The following is a 19779-nucleotide window of genomic DNA, read 5'->3' as shown; positions in this document are numbered from 1 at the left end:
TCACAAAGCCCTTATAGTGACCTTCCCAAGATGGAGACTAGCGGCCGCCTTTCCGCCTCTCCCAAGATGGCGGCCCCTCTCGCAGGGCGCTTCCGGCCTAGGCCCCGCTTGGGCGGCAGTTCCGGGCATGGCCGGCCTGTCCGACGCCGAGCTCGACAGGGAGCTGCGGGCCCTGGGCTTCCAGCCGGGGCCTATCACCGACTCCACCCGCGAGCTCTACGCCAAGAAGCTGAGCCGCCTGCGGGCGCAGAGGGCGCCTGGGCCCCGGCCGGGGGAGACAGCGGCCCGCAGCCTGGCCGGCCTGGCCGACGCCGAGCTCGGCAGCGAGCTGCGGGCCCTGGGCTTCCAGCCGGGGCCTATCACCGACTCCACCCGCGAGCTCTACGCCAAGAAGCTGAGCCGCCTGCGGGCGGAGGCGGCGGCCGGCCGGAGGAGCCAGAGCGCAGGCGGTGCCCCCAGGCCTGAGCCGGCCTCGGCCTCCGGCCCTCGCCGCCACCTCAGCCCCCTGGCCCACCGGGCCCATAGCCAGGGCCGTAGGGAGAGTGAGGAGGAGGAGGAGCCCCCCCACAGGGATGTAACAGGGGGGCTAAACCCTTGGGCCCTTCTGGGGAAGACAGCAGCCCCCGGGGGGCTTGCCCCCAGCCCCCAGTGGGGGGCAGAAAGGGGGTTCAACCCCAGCTCCCAATGCGGGACAAGAGATGTCAGGTTAGCCCCCAGGCCCCAGTGGGAGATAGAAAGAGAGTTAGCCCCCAGCACCCAGCGGGGGACGAGGGATGTGGGGTTAGCCCCCAGCACCCAGCGGGGGACGAGGGATGTGGGGTTAGCCCCCAGCACCCAGCGGGGGACGAGGGATGTGGGGTTAGCCCCCAGCACCCAGCGGGGGACGAGGGATGTGGGGTTAGCCCCCAGCACCCAGTGGGGGATGGAAAGGAGGTTAACCCCCAGCACCCAGTGGCGGACAAGAGATGGGGGACTAACCCCCAGCACCCAGTGGGGGACGGAAAGGAGGCTAACCCCCAGCACCCAGTGGCGGACAAGAGATGGGGGCTTAACCCCCAGCACCCAGGGAGGGACAGCAACAGTAGTAGGGGGATTAATCCGCAGGATCCCATGGAGGACAGGGGGAGAAGGGTTAACCTCCAGAAGTCAGTTGACAGCCCCCAAGCAGGGTGCAGTAGGAAAGGGTAGGGGTCTGGAGTTCTGCCTTTCCTGGTTCCTGTACCTGGCCACCCTGGTGCTGTTGGTGATTTTCCTAGGCATCCTCTGGGTGAAGATGATCAGGCCAGGCTGGTCTCTGGGGGCAGAGGAGAACCGTACGTGGGGGATTAAACACATTTTTAAATCGCCTCCCCCCTCTTTCTCTCCTTCTTTCTCTTCAGTCTCCTCTTGTTTCCATCCCCCCTATTGTCCATCTTCAGTGCATTTATTTTTCTTCTCCCTCTCCTCATGTTGTCTTTGCCTCTTGTCTCCCCAATCCCCTTCCCTGGGGCACCTTCTTAGTCATGGAAAAGAGTCTTGTGGTTGGCTTGTTTTTTTTCCTCAAGTGAACTTGGCTTGAGATTCTTCAAAACCATAGATTTTATGGGGAGTTAAATTTTCATCTAGCAATGAGGACATATTTTATGATCCATTATAATGATGTACTGCCTGTATAATTGCCCATCTATTTTAATGTCATTTTATACAAAGCACAGTCATCCAGTGTCCTTGATCTTGACCACTTCAAAAGTATAAGACTTGAAATTGCCTTCTGCTGCTTACCTCCAAGAACATTTAATCTTAAATATGCAAAAAAAGTGACATCCTAGGTCCCTACTGTAGCAGATTAAGTCTCCTGCTAGATTAAATTCACAGAAATCTTCTGTTTGTCTGGTTCCAAAATGAAGGAATAGGGTTTGTGGAAGGAGGTTGCGAAGTGTGGTTGCCAAAACGCAACACGGGTGTAGGTGTTTTGTGCATTGACTAGGTGAGCAGGCTGCCCTGTTTTCTCAAAGTCAGTGAATACTGCAAAAGCATAAAACATCTCTTCTCTCTAGAATTATTTGCAAAATGGTTTAGAAACTCCAAACTATTTGCTTACTGAACAAAATTCCCTGTTTCTGCCCTGATATGTGTGTGTTACTAATTTAGGTTTCGATATGGCCTACTTTAGTTGTTTCAATAGCACTGTTTGATTAGTAAGGTAATACTCAATAGGATGAATGGTAGAAGAATCGGATGCTTTAAAAGTAGCTATTTTTAATCACTGCTTTAACCACTAGTTATTTTGTCTGTCAAAGATTTTATTTTCCAGCTGACTAACCCTTATTTTCTTCTCTCTCTCAGTTAAACTGTTAACTGTGGATTGTGAGACAAGGACAGATGATGTAAGTGTAAATTTAAAGTTCGTTTTTAAAAAAATCCTTACTGTAGGGGCAGGCATCTCAAAGACGGTTAACTATTCTCGCAAATTTCACAAATCAGTTACTGTCAATATCACTGCCAAATAGCCTGAATCATTTTACAGGAGGAATTTAGTGGTTTACTAAAGTTAGATTTAATAGGCTTTTTTTTTTTTTTTTTTTTTTTTTTTTTTTTTTGCAGGCCAGACTAGATTGTGACTGTATAGAAGAATCTGAAAGTTATAGATTTAAGCTACTGAAGATCTGAATCACTTGGTGTTATTTTCTTTAGTTAATTGTAACAGAAGTGACTTTGATTTGTGACAGAGATTTTGCCTACATAGTCATCTTTTCTAATAGATGCTTTAATAAAGCTAAATCCCTAATCTCTGTTGAGATGTGTTTATGCAGCCCTGATTTATTCCACAATGTACTATTGAGAGAGACGGAATTTTGTATCAAATTCAGAGTGGTGATATATGCTGGTAAATTGATAGTTGGTCTCTTGTGATGTTCTGGGGAAGTATATCATAGATCTATTTACTGTACCTGAGCTTGAAGGAACCGCTCCCTCAGCTGCTGTTGGAGTAGAAGGTTATGATGATTGGGAATTGAAGGAATTTGCATTTCACAGGAGGTGCTCAGCAATGTACAGGATTGGGCCCTGAGACTTTTTGCCTCAGTAATCCTGTATTTTAATTATACCAAGATGAAGTAGAGCACAACTGAACATACATGTCTGTTCGTATTTTATTTTTGTATTTTGGCTGATCTAATTGCTATCTTGTTGCTATTGATGTTTATTATCTATTTTTGACTTTCAGTTCTGTCAAGCTAAACAGAAGGACATTTTAATGGCCATGCTGTATGAATTGTATAACTACCTGGCAATACAAGCTGGTGAGTTCTGATTGTCATTATAAATCACTTAGGAGGGTTGAGCAAATTGCATCTCCCAGCTGGCTGGACGTTTTCCTTGTGCAAATGACTTGAGGAGTACTGAGAAAGCAGGCAAAAGGTGAAGGAAATGTTTTCTTTAAATGTGAATTGTGCTTTACTAATGCACTTATGTCTCTACAAAGGTACCTGTCTGTGTATGGCAGCGGCCTTATTTGCAGATTATATATGGGGAATTTGAGATGCAAACACTCAACTTTATAACTTTTTTTTTTGTTTTTTTTGTTTTGTTTTTTTTTACCCCAGTGCCTCAAATGCTTGCAAGACACCCCAGTCTAACAGCAGAACTTTTCTATATGTTTACATAAAACATTGGCTTAGAGCACTGGCCAAAACAGTCCAACCAGACATTAGAATACAAGTGGCTGCCCAGGTCAATGACTAATGGTTTCATGTTGGAAAAGGAAATGCAGTTAGAAATTTCTTACATTTTCTCATTATTCAGTCAAGCAAACCTTTATTAATATTGTGCTAATGGATAGAATTGTCAAAAGTGCTTGAGGTCCATTTTGAAAAGTAACTTAGGAGTCCAACTCCTGTACATGTTCAATGAGTCTTATGCTCTTAAGTGCCTAACTCACTTTTGAAAATTTGTACTCAAAAGCATAGTAGCCATTATTTAATACATCTGTTCTGACTTCTTTTCAAGTCAGGATTTCATGGTCTGGGTTTGTTAAGTTTAAGTTCAGTTAAGTTGAACATCCGCCATACCTGATGGAAAGTGTCCCTAATGCATTTGGCCAAATGTGCAGTTTTGTAGAGTGAGATGGCCGTATTCTTCTTGGCTACTGTGGTGTGTAGCGTATACCTTGAAGCAATACATTTGATTTCCCTTATCTTAACCCAGTGGTTCTCAAACTTTTGTACTGGTGACTCCTTTCACATAGCTAGCCTCTGAGTGTGACCCCTCCTTATAAATTAAAAACACTTTTTATATCAGTGGTTTGAGCATTGACCTGCGAAACCCAGGGTTGTGAGTTCAATCCTTGAGGGGGCCATTTAGGGATCTGGGGCAAAATTGGGGATTGTGCCTGCTTTGAGCAGGGGGTTGGACTAGATGATCTCCTGAGGTCCCTTCCAACCCTGATATTCTATGATTTCTATGACTTCTGAATTTAAGTCAGTTAAAAATATTTAACACCATTATCAATGATAGAGGCAAAGCGGGGTTTGGGGTGGAGGCTGTCAGTTCACAACCCCCCATGTAAGAACCCTGTGACCCCCTGAGGTGTCCCGAGCCCCAGTTTGAGAACCCCTGTCTTAGCCTATATACAGTAGCTACAAATTTAATTAAAGGTCATAAAATTATCTGGCTAGAATATTTAACTCCAATCTTCTTTGTAAACATTTTGGCTACAGCTAAAACTGATTTAAAACAGGTTTCAGAGTAGCAGCCGTGTTAGTCTGTATTCGCAAAAAGAAAAGGAGTACTTGTGGCACCTTAGAGACTAACAAATTTATTAGAGCATAAGCTTTCGTGAGCTACAGCTCACTTCATCGGCTTATGCTCTAATAAATTTGTTAGTCTCTAAGGTGCCACAAGTACTCCTTTTCTTTTTGATTTAAAACAATAACACTTCCAGATGGTTGAGGGCATTTCCTGATTGTCTAAGAGTTGTTTTTTTTTTCAGGGTTGTTTCCATCTATTTGACTTGTTTTCTAGGTAGTTTTGAGTGTGGAAACCCTGAGAAGCTAAAAAGTAAATGCATTCTGGTTAGTGAAGCAAAGGATTATGTGGCGGTAAGTAGGATTGGAATGAGTGTTAATTGTTGTGTATTGTAGTTAATTTCTTTCTATCTGTTATTTATTGCTTTATAAAACAATGTACCATCTGGTTCATTTCTTCATCCAGTTCTGAGTCTTTCCAATCTTTCCAGCTGTTCCTTTGGCCAGTCCTGTTTTCCGCATTTCTTTCAGAAAACAATCTTCTACTCCATCTCTCTGTCAACACTAATTTAGCTGTTGTAAATCTAACTAATGATTGTTTTCAGATTAGCAGCCATGTTAGTCTGTATTCGCAAAAAGAAAAGGAGGATTTGTGGCACCTTAGAGACTAACAAATTTATTTGAGCATAAACTTCCGTGAGCTACAGCTCACTTCATCGGATTTTTAACTAATGATTTTTTTAACTAATGATTGTTGCTCCACGTTGGTTGTCAGTCTTTTGATGCCAGAAATGTCCCTGTATTGGGGAATGGAAGCAGTAAGGTTTTCCCCAACTTACCCCAAAGTGATAGGAGGCAGGCTGTTTTGATCTAACGTTCCACTTCTTCAAAGAAGACTGTCAGCAAGATTATGTTGTATTTAGCAGTTAGTCTCGGAAATGTAAGGAGAATATTGTTTTATGGTGTGCTTCCTGTATGATGTACCAAGTTATAAATTCTAGTCAAGATTCCAGGCCAGTCTGTAGATTTGGTTTGCCTCTCTGCCAGTTTGCCGAGTTAGTTATATTGATAAGAGGTTATCTAGAAAAAAAAAAAATGCAGGTAGAGCAATTTCTCCCATTACAGCAAGGCAACAATGTTGTTCCATCTTCTCAAATGAGTGCAGAACTAATCTTCTTATGGATTCTTCCATGTAGAATGTAACTGGCAGTTCCCCAGAGAAGTTTGAAGATGCCCTACAATGGATACTGAACAGTAACAATGATTTAGGGATATGGTGAGTGAGTGGCTGCACAAGCTGTTCAAGTTATAATTCACAGCACTGGCTGATCTTATGTAATTTGATATTTAATGTATATTGGCTTGTTGGCATGTCGCCTGTCCTGTTAGATCTCGTAAAATAAGCCAGGATTGGGGTGGTCAGTACTTGAATGGGAGAACCTCCAAATTACAAGTAGCGTGCTGCAGTAACTGTTGATGATTCGGTAGGTGATGTTCTTTCCTGAGTCAGTGTCCCGGCGTTGTGCTCGTAGAGCTGCTGTCTTTCAGATGACGGATAAATCTGAGGTCCTGAATTCTAGTGGTTATTAAAGATCCCTTGGCACTTACTGCAAGATTTAGGAGTGAGGTAATACCTTTTATTAGACTAACTTCTGTTGGTGAAAGAGAGAAGCTGTCAAGTGGCACAGAGCTCTACTTCAGGTCTGTGTAGCTCGGAAGCTTGTCTCTTTCACCAACATACGTTGGTCCAGCAAAATATATTCCCTCACCCACTGTGTGCCTCTAATATCCGGGGATCAACACTGCTACAACAGCGCTGCAAAAAAATTTGAAGTGTTAGTCCACATGTCCTGCCCGTGTTCCAAATCTGTGTGATTATAATCTGCCTTTAAAATTCTCCCCAGCGCTTTCCACTGGATACTGCTCTCTCCAGTATTTCTGCTGCAAATGCTGCTTTGGTGTTCTAATGTGCAGCTGCATTCCACCACTGTGGTGACTGAATTTCAGTAGTGACTGAAGCAATCCTGGTAGTGAGTAAAATGCTGTGGGATCTGAGGATGAAGCTTGCTATTTTAAAAAGAAAATTCTGAATGGCATCTTCAGAGTGTCAGCATTAGTATGTATTACTAGCAGAATACCTGATCAATAGAAAGGCTCCCATTACCTTCACCGGGCGCTGGATCTGTGTGAGATAGAATAGTTCCTCATGGACAGCCATGATTTTAACGCTTGAGAGGGGAGAGAGGAAAATTTGTGTTTGACAATCTTGAATTTTGTCTAGTTAGAAATCATCATCCTGTGAAAATCAGCTTAAGGTTTTGTTCAGCCCTTTGAAAAATATAAAATGCTATATAAGTGCTTTCTGTACATTTATAAAGACTCCTCTGCCTGTCTCATTCGGATGTCCTCATGGACTGTGTGGGAGATATTAAGAACAACTAAGTGTAGGCAGGGACCCCCTATAAACATAGTTTAAGGCGCCAAAACGCAGATATGTTGTTTGAAAGCGAACTTATTTTGGAGAACTGTCAAGGAGGGAAAATATTAGCAATCTGAAGTTGCCCCCTTTGCAGTTATCGGAGATTAGATTGAGCTAGCATGTATTGTTGTGCCATACCAGCACATCTCATGATTCTATGAGTTTCTGAATGATTTAATGATGCAGGGAAACAAAATGTTAAGCCTATAGCCCTTATAGTTGAATATAACATTCAGAATGTTAACCCAATGCAGTATTATCTTCCTGAGTCAGTGGACATACTAACATAACTCTCAAAGATGTGACCTGTCTCCATTCAGTATTAACTCTGGGGTCAAGTAATGATGATTGAAATGTCAATATAGTTAGTTCTTTCACTGCTATTTAACTCATTTCAGCTGAAACACTGGAGTTGTGTGCATAGCTTGAGTAGAATTCCATTTTTTTTCTCCCAACCTGCCCCATACAGCTACTGCTGTAATCCAATGTTCCAAGTGTTGTCTGTTTCTTTATTTTAAAAAAAAAAACAAAACAAAAACCCCAACAACAAGGAGTCTGGTGGCACCTTAAAGACTAACCGATTTATTTGGGCATAAGCTTTCGTGGGTAAAAAACCCCACTTCTTCAGGTGCATTCTTAACAACTTAATCAACAGCTCGCCAAATTGATCCAGTGTTTGGCAGCTCTTTATGAAACTCAGTAAGAATGTAGAGTGTGCTAAAAACCTGCTGTTGGCTTTTTCACAGACATTATGTGAAGTTATTTTGACACTGCATGGGTAAAAGCAGAACAAAATAAGATCACTGTGTTTAGTAATTCATTTAAGATTTGGACTATAAATCAGACAAAGTGGCTGTGAAACAGTTGGGTGTCTCCAATTACAGCAAGGCTCAGTTAAAAAACTATAACCTGCCAGTGGCTTATTTGTATGCTGCTGGACTAAGGGTTCAAGTAATTTGCACTACCTGTCTACAGTGGGCTATTCATTACATCTCTAGAGTGAATTGATAGCTTTAAAAAAAAAAATCTTAATCCATCTCTTACAAATTGGAGCACTTTCAGTTGGATTTACCTAATGCCTACTGATTTAATAGATCCAAGAAGGAAGCAAACATGGATATAGATTGATCTATCTATCTATGCTATAAGTGCAAAGGGTATCTGATTGCATAGTAGATGTACGAATGAATTTGGGAATGTGTTATGAACTGTGCCATAAATGCTTTCCAAGGTTGTGTCTGGTTTACGTTAGCCATATTTGATTTGGTGTCACTTTTCCAGCTAAACTGTTTATGCTCATCTGTAGCAAGGAAAATAGTGCAGGCTCCACAGACATTCACACTCTCTCAGCTGCTCTCTGCACAACTGCTGATGGGTGACTCAGTAAACATTTCCATTTCTCTATGCTGGGAGATGGGAATCCAATTTAAAGTTTAATCTTCTGCACCCTGAGAAGTGCTGTCAAAGCGTCTGCAGAGGGAGTCTTCAGTTTACCAGTGGGAGTTCTGATTCTGCTGCCTTTTCTAAAGCCATATTCCTCCCGTGCTAAGCAGCCAGTGCTGAAATGTTCTGGAAAGACCAGTAGTAAGAATGCTTTAATGTTTTCTACATGGTGTGCTGAAAGAGTTACAGCTGCTGCAATGTGTTTGCTTACCTTATCCTGATTGAAGTCTCTGCACTCTTCAGAGGTGGTTTTCTGCCTTTTCCCATCAGGTTAAAAGGGGAAGACCCATCAGAACCGGTTACCAGTGTAGACCAGGTGGTGTGCCTCGAATCCACCCGTCCTCGGATGGGGTTAGGCTGTCGTTTCCGCCGGGCAATAAGCATCGCCATTATGAACCTTTTCATCTTCTTCTGGAGTAAGCCTTTAGCCTTAATAGCTGAGCTTTCCCCGTCTGTATACCCACTCCCACAACCACATTAAACTAGTGATAAATGTTAAAGGAATTCTCTTGGTGAGTTGATTTCTATCTAATTAATCTGTGATCTAGCAATAGAAGGAGACCTGTAGAGACCCATTGTCCTGCAGTAAGTGCTTTTCCTTTATTTCAAACCAGCAAGTACATCAGCTGTCTGTCTCATTTAAGTGTTTCTCAAGCATTCGTTGTGATGGCCTGCAAAATTAGTCTATTAACAACCTGCCCAAAGATTCAGTTCTCATCCCTTCCTTGTACAACATTGTTCAGTCTTCTGGCATCACTGTTAATGAGTTGGAGTATTTCTTTGTTTTTTGTCAACTTTTTGTATTGTGGTAGTGCCCAAATGCTTCAGTTGAGATCAGGGCCCAACTGCTAGGTGCTGTACAGACACAGCATGGCAGGAACTCACTGTGTGAAGAGCCTATAATCTAAATAGACAAGACAGGCAAAGGAAGAATCATTATTCCCATTTTACAGATGGCTAACTGAGGCACAGAGAGACTGAGTGACCTGTTCATGGTCATAAAGGAGATTGGTGGCAAAGTCACGACTTAAATCTACATCTCATGAGTCCCAGTCTGGTGCCTTACCCACAAGGCCTTCCTTCCTCTCCTTTCTGACCCCTTATTTCGAGAGCAGTGAAGCACGACTGTTCTTCTGGATTATTGTGGGGTGGGCTCTGTCAAAGTGAGGGGTCTTGAATTTTAATGCCGTAGAGACTAGTAGTCATCCTGATTTTTCTGGCGGAAGGGAACACTACAGGTGAGGTCTGCCAAGAAATCCCTCCCCTTGGGAGTTTGACTCCAGGCACTGTCCATTTCACAATTCCCATGAGTTGTGGTTGCCACAGTAAAGAACATGAATAACGCAGATATAGTTCCAGGCGGGCCCTGGTTAGCAGAGAACAAAATCCGTCTCTGATAAGAGTAGGAAATAGAGCAGCTAACATCCACTGAACACATATATACGAGTGCACATGCTTCCATTTGTGTTCTTCCATTCGTAGGTCTAATTGCCCTCTGGGGGATCCTGTTACTCCTGAAGTATCACTGGCGGAAGATGGCAGAAGAGGAGCAGGCCATGTATGAAATGGTGAAGAAAATCATAGGTAGAGCCCAACTGCTCTTTGGCGATCTAATTTTAAAATGGTCTCTTGGTTTCAGTTTCACTCCCCATTTGCCGTATTATGTTTCCTCTTACAGTTGCTGTCCAGGATCACTACAAAGAGTGGGAACAGAGGTTGGAGCGATACCCATATGTAGGCATCCTTCACGTTCGCGATACCCTCATCCCACCCCAAAGCAGGTGAGCAAATCCTTTCCCTTTAGGAAGGGGGCCTTCAGCTCGGGTCATAGTGCACTTCGTGGGTAACAGACTGGAAGCAGACTTGTTGGGGAACGGGTTGTGAGGAGTTTTAGAGGAATGAGTCTGACCTTTGGGATTGTAACGGATTCTGACATAACCCAGACTGTTATAACCCACTTGGGATAAATGGGACCAGCCTAGTGCTATGCAGTGTAGTTGTAGCCATGTCAGTCCTAGGATATTAGAGAGAGAGAGAAGGAGGGTGAGGCAATCTTTTATTGGACCAATGTCTGTTGACGAGAGACAAGTTTTCGAGCCACACAGAGCTCTTCTCCTAGTGCTGACGTTTTGAACACTCACAGGTGTCCTGTCATAGTCATATCAAGCAGAAATTGGCTTTTGTTTGCTTTTCCTGGCTGTTGGGTGTTCTGTTTGTGTTCCTTCATCTAAACTTGAATTAGATGTTATCCTAAGCGTCTCCACCGCTCCGTCCTATCATTTAGCCAGGAGGACTGCAGTGCTGTGCCTTTCAGAATTGAGGCACCCAGTGTGTAGCCGGAGCATCAGAGTAGCTCTTTCCTGAATGGCTCTGTGCATTACCTGCCATGGAAGTGAGACTAAGCTCACTAATCAAATTTGGGTTTCCCGCTGGCCAGAGCAAAGCAATTGTCAGTTAGGCAGATGTAACTAGGAGTTACAGTTATGTCCAGTTACAGGTAGGTTACTGGGTTTGTTGCTCTTCAAGGAGGCAGCGTGGTCAAGTAGCTGGATCACAGGATGGGGAGTTAGTAGACAGGGGTCCTGTTTTTTTCTTTGCTGCGGTGAGCCATTTGCCTCCTCTCTAAAGTTCAGTTTCCTCTTCAGTAAAATGGAGATCGTCCCTACTTTGTAGAGTACTTTGAGATCCATGCTATTATGAAGTACAAAGCCTTAATCATTCTCATCCTTAATCAGTCACAGTACTACTGGTAGGAAAAGGTCTGATGTGGTTTGATCTGATCAAACAGGTTTGAGCTTGTTTACCTGCATGGGGTCCTGAACAGAAAGTTGGGAGCACAACTAGACACGGATCCAGAACTGGGGCAAGCTCCACTTTGTGTTCTAAAATCTAAGGGAGCTCTGCAAACATTGCAGTGTCCTTGGGGATAATTACTAATTGAGGTCTCCTTGCACCACAATTCAATTTTGGAATTCTATGCAATCCATAAGCCTCCTTGTACTGCCTGAAGGGCTCACCTTCCACAGTATTAGAACCATGTATAAAGAGTTGGTGCCTTAATGCACTGTCTCAGAATTAGCTCTGAATGTTAGTTTTGATCTCCTTTACTGTCTATTGGAAGGCAATGGGAGGAGGTTAAGAGTCACTTTGTAGGCAGTGACAAGTGTGCTAAGCAAGCAAACGTAAGGCAGAGATCACTATTCCGTTTTGCTGCTACTTCCAGGAAAAAAATGAAGCGGGTCTGGAACAGAGCTGTGGACTTCCTGGCTTCAAATGAATCACGGATTCAGACGGAGTCACACAGGATAGCAGGAGAGGATATGCTGGTGTGGAGATGGACACAGCCCTCTTACGTCTCCGATTCAGAGCACTAATCCAGAGCAAAGGAAGAGCCATTGGTTCAGTCTGTGCAAATGGACAATTCCCTCTCTGGAGGTGGGAAGTGATGGTCAGGATTTCTAACTTTCTCGGTTTAGAATCACCCCGACCCCCTTACCCTCTATTTCTGAAAGACACTTAACAGATTATTTTTAGGACAATAATCTTGGCTTGTAAGAAGATGTACTTGAGCTAGAGAAGGAGCCAGAAGCACCCCAAAGCTAGCTGTTCAGTGAATGTTTGAGCTCCATGAGTAAACAAACATATAATCGCCCTTTAATATCTAATAGGAAGGCGCAAGGGATCTCTTTGCCCAAGGGGTAGGAGGTTTAAAGCTGATCTTTACAGTGGGAAGACCAACAAGTGGTTTTACCTGTCAGAAAATGTTTTTTAAAAGAATTAATATTTCCCATGGAAACATCAGGAATGGGAGTTAGGATCCAGAAGTTTAAAAAATGCTTTCATCTCCCTAGCACGCCAGGAATGAAGCATTTAACTGACACTTAACAGAGAAGAGCTCTGTATTTGTTTTGCCTTTACAAATGATGGGTGGGATTGAGTGACGGCAGTGTCATGTGCCTTGAGAGATTTGGGGGGCTGGAGGAGAGGTGGTGGTCTCCTATGCTTTGTGTGTTGGCTTTCCTTGTGCTTTGTCTTGTACCAGGAATGGGGGAACAGGTGGCAAATGACAGAACACAGGTGTACATAAGGAGCATGCTCTTTTGGCTGCAGCCAAAAATGATCACTCTGTATGTACAAAAAAAAACCCCTTGGGAATGAACATCCAGGGTTAATGTACATGTATATACTGGGCAGCTGCAATGTGTGTGAATTCTTTTGGAGAGCAGATACACAATGCTTACAGTGTTGATGCAGGGTTTGTTTGCAGAAGTTAATGTGGCAATGCCACAACACTTAATGAGCAGAGATCAATTCTTCATTAACACTGCAGGCATTGTAGTTTGTATATACAGCTGTTTGGCTACATATGTTTGGTTTTATGTACAATTAAGAAGTGTTTGTTTTTGAGGAGAAAATAGCACCGGAGTTTAGTGGCCTAGGCAGGGATGAGATACCGTTGTTCTCAGGGTTCCCAACATCATAAACTTGTTATCCCAATCTCCACTAAGACAGCCGGGACCACATCCATTTCTGCCATAACTCCGTTGGCTTCACCCCCTTATGCCAGCAGTGATTTGACCCCTTATAACCAGTGGATTTGATTTCCATTAGTGTCATAAATATAATATGCATGTGCCCATGTTCATGGAGAGCTGCTGCTTCAAGATTTGGGATCAGCAGGCAAGCTTGACAAGGCCATTGAATCCTGTCCATGGAACTGCGTTGAGAAGTAATTTTATAAAGTACCCAGGAAGGGTTGAACTGGTTCCTTAATGTATGGAAGTGTGTTCTAACCATGAAGCTTGCACTTCTGCTTCCCCTGCTGGCCACGCTGAAGATTGAAGGCTTACTGGGGCTTTTTCACCTATGCATTCTGCTGACTGTCTCGGTTTCATTATATATCTTGCTGGCTTGTCAGAGAAACTCAGTAGAGAAAAGCAATATCCAGAAACAAAGCAACGGGAGGCCTTATTAGTTAAGTAGGAGAAATCCCATGCTGAGTTGAATTTTATCCCCGTATGTTCCCTTTTATGGCATAGGCAAGGTGTTTGAACAAAAGAGGAAACTCAACAGCTGTGTCCAAGACATTAACCATCAATCCCCCTTATTGATTAAAACAATTGATAAAACAAAGGCAGCCTTTATTCTTTTAATGTGCTAGGACAAGATCTTCATATCCATTGGTGCTTGCGAAAACTCCCATTGTGCCTGCTGTCTTTTTAAAATATATATGGTTTGTAATTTTTTTTAAACCACCGGATCTAGAGCAAAAAAGGCCAACACCGCACTAATCTTTTGTACTGTTGATGAAATTCTTTTTTTGTAGGATGAATCTCACTAAGTTGGTGCTATTTATTACACATTTAACTTGTGTCTATACATTTAATTTGCGGAATAAATTTGTTAATATTATATATTAATGTTTGTATTGCAGTAGTCAAGGACCAGGATCCAGGTGTGCTAGGCGCTGTACAAACACAGAACAAAAAGATGGTCCCTGCCCAAAAGAGCCTACAGTCTAAGTATAAGACGAGCCAACAGGCAAGCACAAGAAACCAGTGAGAAGCTACTGGTCAGCATGATAGTCAGTGGTCTTAGCACATCAGGAGCTTTGTTAGTCTCTCAGGTGCCAAAAGTACTCCTGTTCTTTTTGCGGGTACAGACTAATATGGTTGCTACTCTAAAACCTGATAGCTGTTGTCAGGTTTTTTTTTTTTATTTTGGGTTTTTTTTTGTTTTTTGGGTTTTTTCAGTTTTCAAATGGCATTTTATCAGCTTTTGTTTGAACATTGAATTTATCCTCATTTTGCAATCCAAAATATTACCTGAAGTTTACTTTGTTTTTAAACTCTTTGGCACAATTTAGTGGGTGTTCGCGCTGCTACAGTAAAAGTCAGGAGAGATCTTTCCCTCTGCGTTCTCATTGCCAATTCTGAGCACTTACATTTGTAGGCAGGTGAAACTGATTTCTGTTGGGAAATGATGATGATATTCGTGAAAGGTGTAGACTGAGAAGGATTAATCCTATGTGGACACTTGTGAAAAAGGAGATGACAGCTTTATGTGTAATGAAATATTACCAACATTAACTTCTAATAGCCGATTGACCAACACTTGGCCACAACATCAGTGGTTAAAGCTGCAGACATGAGAGCAAGGAGATGGGTAATATGTTTAAAAGTGACTATTGACTCTGGGCGCCATGCGTTTAAGGTGTCATGTACAGACACTCTGAAAGCCAGATCCCTTTAAGGTAGCTCAGGTTGGACATCCATAATCATTAGTCGCTTCTGAAAATCGTGGTCCTGGGTTCTGTTCCAGTCTGTCACCGACTCACGGTGATGCCTTGGACAAGTCACTTTACTTCTGTGTCTCAGTTAACAGTAGGATGACACCTTCCTTTCCAAAGTGGCATAAGATCTTCAGATGAAAAGGGCTATACAAATGCCAAGACCTATCGTAGGAAAACCTGTGAAGCAGGTGGATAGGGTACTGGACTGGGACTCAAGCGATCTAAATTCTGTTCCCACCACTGGCTTGCTGGGAGACCATGGGCAAGTCACTTCCCCTCTCTGCTCCTCTATTTTTCCATTTTACAGATGGGATAATGATACCGACCTCCTTTGTAAAGCAGTTTGAGACCTATTGTTGAAATGGCTTTATGAGGGGTCGGTAGTACTATTTCCTTTACCCTTGTGTGTCTGCTGTAGAAAAATCATGTCATGGTAGCACTTCTGCCAAGGATAGCAGGGAGAAAATAACCATGACAAGTGAAGGGAAAAGATCAGAAAGTCCCAGCCCACCTCTTAGATACCTGAAAGGCCATCCTTCAAAAGAGCCTGCCAGGTAGAAATAGTTTCTAAACCTTGCAAGAACATGAGCAAGCCCCTATGTTCCTGCGAGTATTCATCCACCTAAGTATTTCTAATGCATCTCTGTTAGCTGAAGCCTGTGGGTCAGGATGACTGTGCATCACAAGCTTGACAGTGGCTTTCACAAGCAGGCTCTTGAAACGAGCAGAGTTTTGAATCATCAATGCTTAACTTCTATGGCCACAGCTGACTCATAGGCTCTGGTTTGGTGAGATATGTTTATCTCGTAATGTATGTCTTGGTGACAAAGAGGCAGATCTTCAATGGCACAAAAGAGAATTAGCTGCCCATCTCCCATTGAAAGCTGACAGGAATTGGGTACCTAGCTCCTTTACTGTCTTGGAAAATATTCTCTGAAGTGTCTCTCTTGTTGTTTCTAAGGTATCTGAACAGAAAAGGGTAGAAAAAGGAGTGGTGCTTAATGAAAGGTTAAACCTCCCTCCTCCAAGACTGCATTTCTGTTTAGATGCTAGTGCCCAGCATAGGTTGCAAGTTACAGCTGGGATATATGCAGGGTTAGGAAATAATCTGGGGGTTTGGTGTACCTACCTGTCTGCCTGCTTCAAACCAAATTGCCAAGAACTCGCCCGTAATGATCCCTGGGAGACTGGGCAGAGGGAAGCTTTGGGTAATAACTTTTTGAAAATGAAGAGGGCTTTAACCCTATATAATTAGTTTAAGGCTATCCTTACGGTCTGTCTCCATTAGGAACCCTAGTTCCTGCTTGCTCTGTAAAACTGTACTGACAGTTCCAAATACCTGTACAGCACTCTTTGTAGATCCCAAAGTGCTTATACAAAAGATGAAGAATTGTCCCTATTTTCCAAATGGTCATTCAGCCGCTTGATCGATCTCCCCTGTTCAGTGCTTTCCTTACCACTTGCTCTGACTTTATCATTTTTAAAGTCTCCCCCACTCTCTGTAAGCATTAGGACTCTGTGAATAAATCCTCAAATGGTGGGCTGATAAAGCTCTCACATCCCCTTGTCAAAAAAATATATATGTACCAGCAAGGAATCTAAAATAAAATTTGTCCTTTTATCTTTTTTTTCCTTCTTCCATTTAAAGGCTTTCATATTATTAAATGTTTTGTCTCCCACTGACATGACAGCTGATGCTGTGCTTTATTTATGGGAGGCATAGTTAGGGAGCGGTGCCAGTTCTTCTGGAAAGAGCAAAATGAACTAAAGAATAAAAAGAACATCCAGTGAAATCTGTCCAAAGGGACCCACCTCCAGAGGTCTGGCCCCTTGTCTCAAGCGATCCCTCCCAAGCAGCTCCAGGGTTTCCACTGCAACTTCGTTAAGCCTTTAGAGAATGACACTTTGCACTTGTACAGTGCCTTCAGGACATGCATCAGAAAAGCTCCAATGAATTAAGCCTCATAACCCCATGGTGAGACAGGTGCCACTGGTGACAGAAAAGGTGGAAAACAAGTTGCATAAGACTACATAGAGCCAGGGATGGAAGCCAGATCCCTGGGCTTCCCATCCTGTGCTTTAACCACTGGCTCATGCTTCCTCACCGAAAAACAACCTCTCTGGAGCAAGTTATTTTTATGGCTGTAAAAGGCAGACTGCTGCAGCTCGGACCATTCCTAGGGGGTTCAGATAGGTCCTGATCCAAAGCCCACTGTTGCTAGCGGGAGTCTTTCCATTGATTTAGTGGTTTTGATCAGGCCTGTAGTGTTTATGTACCTCCAGCTTGGTCTGTTAGCCCTCAACTAATGTTAAAAGATCTTCCCTCCTTTGCTTGTAGCTTGTCATACAAACCTGGCACTATTCATCTGGCAGGATCATAGAATCATAGAATCATAGAATATCAGGGTTGGAAGGGACCCCAGAAGGTCATCTAGTCCAACCCCCTGCTCAAAGCAGGACCAAGTCCCAGTTAAATCATCCTAGCCAGGGCTTTGTCAAGCCTGACCTTAAAAACCTCTAAGGAAGGAGATTCTACCACCTCCCTAGGTAACGCATTCCAGTGTTTCACCACCCTCTTAGTGAAAAAGTTTTTCCTAATATCCAATCTAAACCTCCCCCATTGCAACTTGAGACCATTACTCCTCGTTCTGTCATCTGCTACCATTGAGAACAGTCTAGAGCCATCCTCTTTGAAACCCCCTTTCAGGTAGTTGAAAGCAGCTATCAAATCCCCCCTCATTCTTCTCTTCTGCAGACTAAACAATCCCAGCTCCCTCAGCCTCTCCTCATAAGTCATGTGCTCTAGACCCCTAATCATTTTTGTTGCCCTTCGCTGTACTCTTTCCAATTTATCCACATCCTTCTTGTAGTGTGGGGCCCAAAACTGGACACAGTACTCCAGATGAGGCCTCACCAGTGTCGAATAGAGGGGAACGATCACGTCCCTCGATCTGCTCGCTATGCCCCTACTTATACATCCCAAAATGCCATTGGCCTTCTTGGCAACAAGGGCACACTGCTGACTCATATCCAGCTTCTCGTCCACTGTCACCCCTAGGTCCTTTTCCGCAGAACTGCTGCCGAGCCATTCGGTCCCTAGTCTGTAGCGGTGCATTGGATTCTTCCATCCTAAGTGCAGGACCCTGCACTTATCCTTATTGAACCTCATTAGATTTCTTTTGGCCCAATCTTCCAATTTGTCTAGGTCCTTCTGTATCCTATCCCTCCCCTCCAGCGTATCTACCACTCCTCCCAGTTTAGTATCATCCGCAAATTTGCTGAGAGTGCAATCCACACCATCCTCCAGATCATTTATGAAGATATTGAACAAAACGGGCCCCAGGACCGACCCCTGGGGCACTCCACTTGACACCGGCTGCCAACTAGACATGGAGCCATTGATCACTACCCGTTGAGCCCGACAATCTAGCCAGCTTTCTACCCACCTTATAGTGCATTCATCCAGCCCATACTTCCTTAACTTGCTGACAAGAATGCTGTGGGAGACCGTGTCAAAAGCTTTGCTAAAGTCAAGAAACAATACATCCACTGCTTTCCCTTCATCCACAGAACCAGTAATCTCATCATAAAAGGCGATTAGATTAGTCAGGCATGACCTTCCCTTGGTGAATCCATGCTGACTGTTCCTGATCACTTTCCTCTCCTCTAAGTGCTTCAGGATTGATTCTTTGAGGACCTGCTCCATGATTTTTCCAGGGACTGAGGTGAGGCTGACCGGCCTGTAGTTCCCAGGATCCTCCTTCTTCCCTTTTTTAAAGATGGGCACTACATTAGCCTTTTTCCAGTCATCCGGGACTTCCCCCGTTCGCCACGAGTTTTCAAAGATAATGGCCAAGGGCTCTGCAATCACAGCCGCCAATTCCCTCAGCACTCTCGGATGCAATTCGTCCGGCCCCATGGACTTGTGCACGTCCAGCTTTTCTAAATAGTCCCTAACCACCTCTATCTCTACAGAGGGCTGGCCATCTCTTCCCCATTTTGTGATGCCCAGCACAGCAGTCTGGGAGCTGACCTTGTTAGTGAAAACAGAGGCAAAAAAAGCATTGAGTACATTAGCTTTTTCCACATCCTCTGTCACTAGCTTGCCTCCCTCATTCAGTAAGGGGCCCACACTTTCCTTGGCTTTCTTCTTGTTGCCAACATACCTGAAGAAACCCTTCTTGTTACTCTTGACATCTCTTGCTAGCTGCAGCTCCAGGTGCGATTTGGCCCTCCTGATATCTTTCCTACATGCCCGAGCAATATTTTTATACTCTTCCCTGGTCATATGTCCAACCTTCCACTTCTTGTAAGCTTCTTTTTTATGTTTAAGATCCGCTAGGATTTCACCATTAAGCCAAGCTGGTCGCCTGCCATATTTACTATTCTTTCGACTCATCGGGATGGTTTGTCCCTGTAACCTCAACAGGGATTCCTTGAAATACAGCCAGCTCTCCTGGACTCCCTTCCCTTTCATGTTAGTCCCCCAGGGGATCCTGGCCATCTGTTCCCTGAGGGAGTCAAAGTCTGCTTTCCTGAAGTCCAGGGTCCGTATCCTGCTGCTTACCTTTCTTCCCTGCGTCAGGATCCTGAACTCAACCAACTCATGGTCACTGCCTCCCAGATTCCCATCCACTTTTGCTTCCCCCACTAATTCTACCCGGTTTGTGAGCAGCAGGTCAAGAAAAGCGCTCCCCCTAGTTGGCTCCCCTAGCACTTGCACCAGGAAATTGTCCCCTACGCTTTCCAAAAACTTCCTGGATTGTCTATGCACCGCTGTATTGCTCTCCCAGCAGATATCAGGAAAATTAAAGTCACTCATGAGAATCAGGGCATGCGAT

At 43.9% G+C, this 19779-nt stretch overlaps 1 protein-coding gene across 7 annotated transcripts; it reads left to right on the top strand.

Moving 5' to 3' along the window:
* The first annotated feature begins 71 nt into the window (after window positions 1-71).
* LEMD2 (LEM domain nuclear envelope protein 2) lies at window positions 72-14060 on the top strand. 7 transcript variants are annotated; one of them, XM_043500282.1, is made up of 11 exons: window positions 80-780; window positions 934-971; window positions 1008-1313; window positions 2326-2366; window positions 3206-3281; window positions 5002-5078; window positions 5921-6000; window positions 8917-9062; window positions 10129-10230; window positions 10325-10427; window positions 11870-14060. In XM_043500282.1, exons 1-11 carry the CDS (start codon window positions 128-130, stop codon window positions 12018-12020), a joined length of 1773 nt encoding a protein of 590 aa, XP_043356217.1. In that variant the 5' UTR covers window positions 80-127; the 3' UTR covers window positions 12021-14060. The 7 variants fall into 7 exon arrangements, with proteins under 7 accessions (XP_038235422.1, XP_043356213.1, XP_043356217.1 ...); XM_043500280.1 differs by having other exon boundaries at window positions 80-819; XM_043500278.1 differs by having other exon boundaries at window positions 79-971.
* The last annotated feature ends 5719 nt before the right edge of the window (window positions 14061-19779 follow it).

The sequence above is a fragment of the Dermochelys coriacea genome, chromosome 21 (genome assembly GCF_009764565.3).
Source record: "Dermochelys coriacea isolate rDerCor1 chromosome 21, rDerCor1.pri.v4, whole genome shotgun sequence".
NCBI classification, from domain to species: domain Eukaryota; kingdom Metazoa; phylum Chordata; order Testudines; family Dermochelyidae; genus Dermochelys; species Dermochelys coriacea.
This window is presented reverse-complemented; position numbering and strand designations above follow the sequence as displayed.